We start from the raw sequence: 2,795 nt of genomic DNA on the forward strand, positions 1-2,795 counted from the left end.
CGAGGGCAGACCCGTGGGACCTCGTGTCTGTTTGCTGCGTGTTTGAGGTCTGCGTTGTGGGCAGAGGATGAATACATTCAGTGATGACTTTCTTCTGCAGTTCATAAAAGATTCATAGCGAGAGCGCAGCCTAAAAAAAGCTCTCCTGGCGTTGTCTCTCCTGCTTTAGTTACCTGAACGACTTGGATAGAATATCCCAGCCGACCTACATTCCCACTCAGCAGGATGTGCTGCGCACCAGGGTGAAAACGACGGGCATTGTGGAGACACACTTCACCTTCAAGGACCTCTACTTCAAGTAAGGGAAGGGCATTGCAGCCTCCGGGCTGCGGTGATTTCCTCGCTGCTGGGGGGGTTGGAGGAGGATCCACAGCCTCAGCAAAGCACCTCCTGAGCGCCGCTGCCTCCCCGTGTGCTGGCACTGCTCTCTGGTTTGACTTTTCTTTGCTTTCTTCTGTTCTTTCCAGCTGCTTTTATGTTGGACTCGCAGACACAGGTACTGGCTGCTTGTTCACAGGATCAGAACAGCAACAAAATACTAAAAGGGCACTGACTCCTGGCTGCTGAGTTTGAGCGTAACCCCTTTCTTTGAGGTGGGAGGTGAGGGCTGTCCCCGAGGCCCTGGGGCTGCTGTGTGCACACAGGAGTGCTGTGAGGGACTCCTGGCCCTCTGTGCCCCGTTCCTGGCCAGCTCCCAGCAGCGTCCATGTCAGCGTGACCCACAGAGCTCCCTGTAACCCTATAGCAGCTGCTGGAGTGCAGCTGAGCTCCCTGCCCTTAGCGCTTAGCCCTCCCTGCTGTGTGTCCCCCATCCCCTGGATGTAGGAGCACAGTGTTGTGGGTGAGTTTCCCCTCATCCTCTGGCCCTGTTTTCAAGCTGTTGTTGCTCCAAGCCTCTAAATAAGCATTTACTGGCTTGCTTTTAGCTTGTGTTTGAAAAGAGCTCTAGCAAAAATCCATGTGTTGCTTACAGAACGTGGTTTGCTTGCATGCCCTTTAGGAGAACAGTAGTGCTTTGGCTTCTATCATAACTTACAAATGGTTTTAGCAGAAGTGTTTTGCACCGTGGAGCTGTTTACGTGGCTGCTGGTTCATCCAGGGAAGGTTTGTCTTCCATCACGATGCACTGGGATGAGTTTCCAGCTGCAGTGTGCAGTGCTCTTTGAGAAATCATTGCCTGTGATGGACGGGGAGCCTGGTGGGGGGCAGCAGGCAGGCTTTCTTCAGCATCACAGCCCTTCTGGCTGCAAACGGGGGGCTGCTCCTTCCCTGCCCTCCCGGAGACACGAGGTGTCTGTCATGGAGGGATTTGCTCCACGAAGGATGGCGTGGAACGGGAGCTGCCGTCCCCCAGTGATGGAGCCTGGTGTTAAGGCTCAGCTGTTTGCAGCAGGCTGAGGTGGTCCAGGTGACTTGAATGTGGATCAGTTTGGGGCCGAGTTGCCAGGGGTGCCGTTTCCTTCCAGACGAATCCAGCCAACAGTTGTGCTGGATGGCAGGAGCTGAGCAAATAGCCTCTGTCTGTGCAGAGATCTTCCTCTTTCCTTCTGGGAAGCAGCGGGCATTTGCCTTAAATAGAAGCCTGGAGTTAGCAGAGCTGCTCGTGTGGCTCCCTGCTTTGACGTCACTGCGTTGTGTTCCTTTTGGCCCACGCTGCACGGTGCCCCTCTGGTCTGTGTGTTTGCTGTGATAACAAACCCATGCTTATGATTTCTGTGGCTCTTGGATACGTGATGGACTGGAAGGCGCAGGGCAGCCCTGTGTCTCAGCAGAGCAGAGTGCTGCTATCAGCCAAGGTGCTGCAGTGTTCTCATAGCTGGGAGCTCCTGCACTGCAGATTCGAACTGCAGCAGCTCACCTGTTTGTTTCTTTGTTTGCTTCCACACATAAGAGCGTTTCTTGACCTCACGATGTTTCTTTTACTCTGCTCTCAGCAGCAGTGTGCAGGTAGACAGCCCTGCTCCACACAAGCCTTTGTCAGGCTCAAGTGTAAATGAACTGGAAGAGCTGATGTGAGTAGGTGTTTGGAGTCCAGTCAAGCAAACGGATTGTTGCTAAGGAAATGGGAGGCAGGGAACAAAACAAGCATGCCCCAGTGAATCAGCAGCTGATAGCTGAACCTCGAGTTGTTCTGCTGAAATGGCTCTGAAGAGAATCAGAGCCCGGTGGGGTGCTGAGGGAGGGGGCTCTGGGTTGCTCCCAAGCTGTGTGCCTGGTTTGCCCTGCGCCCTGTTGTCTGGAGGCCCTTCCATGAGCCTCCCCCAGCTCCTGCGTCAGGGCAGAGCTCTGCGTGGGCTCTCAGTCTGTGCTGTGCCTCTGCAGGATGTTTGATGTCGGCGGGCAGCGGTCGGAGCGGAAGAAATGGATCCACTGCTTTGAAGGTGTCACTGCAATCATCTTCTGTGTGGCCCTCAGCGATTATGACCTCGTCTTGGCCGAGGATGAAGAAATGGTACAGCATGGGGGGGTTGGGGGGGGGGGTCCCGAGGCGCCTGGCTGGTGGCCCTGGAGCTGGAAGCAGGCTCAGGCTGTGCTTGGTGCTGTAGTCTGGTCCTCGTAAAGCCTGTCTGCCCCCCGAATAACTCTGCACTGGTGCATCGCCCTCTTCCTTCCTTCTGCCTTTCAGAACCGGATGCACGAGAGCATGAAACTGTTTGACAGCATCTGTAACAACAAATGGTTCACAGACACGTCCATCATTCTTTTCCTGAACAAGAAGGACCTGTTTGAGGAGAAGATTAAGAAGAGCCCACTAACGATCTGCTACCCAGAGTACACAGGTGGGGGGGGTGGGA

At 54.6% G+C, this 2,795-nt stretch overlaps 1 protein-coding gene across 1 annotated transcript in view; it reads left to right on the forward strand.

Moving 5' to 3' along the window:
* LOC100540821 (guanine nucleotide-binding protein G(i) subunit alpha-like) overlaps positions 1-2,795 on the forward strand; it is a gene marked incomplete at its 5' end in the record, with an annotated part of 7,757 nt that overhangs the window by 3,488 nt on the left and 1,474 nt on the right. The window contains 3 exons of the mRNA XM_010726730.1: positions 170-298; positions 2,323-2,452; positions 2,627-2,780. Coding sequence (XP_010725032.1) covers positions 170-298; positions 2,323-2,452; positions 2,627-2,780 — 413 coding nt within the window. The remainder of the gene's footprint in view (positions 1-169; positions 299-2,322; positions 2,453-2,626; positions 2,781-2,795) is intronic.

Source organism: Meleagris gallopavo, unplaced genomic scaffold, assembly GCF_000146605.3.
Source record: "Meleagris gallopavo isolate NT-WF06-2002-E0010 breed Aviagen turkey brand Nicholas breeding stock unplaced genomic scaffold, Turkey_5.1 ChrUn_random_7180001852986, whole genome shotgun sequence".
Taxonomy (NCBI): Eukaryota; Metazoa; Chordata; class Aves; order Galliformes; family Phasianidae; genus Meleagris; species Meleagris gallopavo.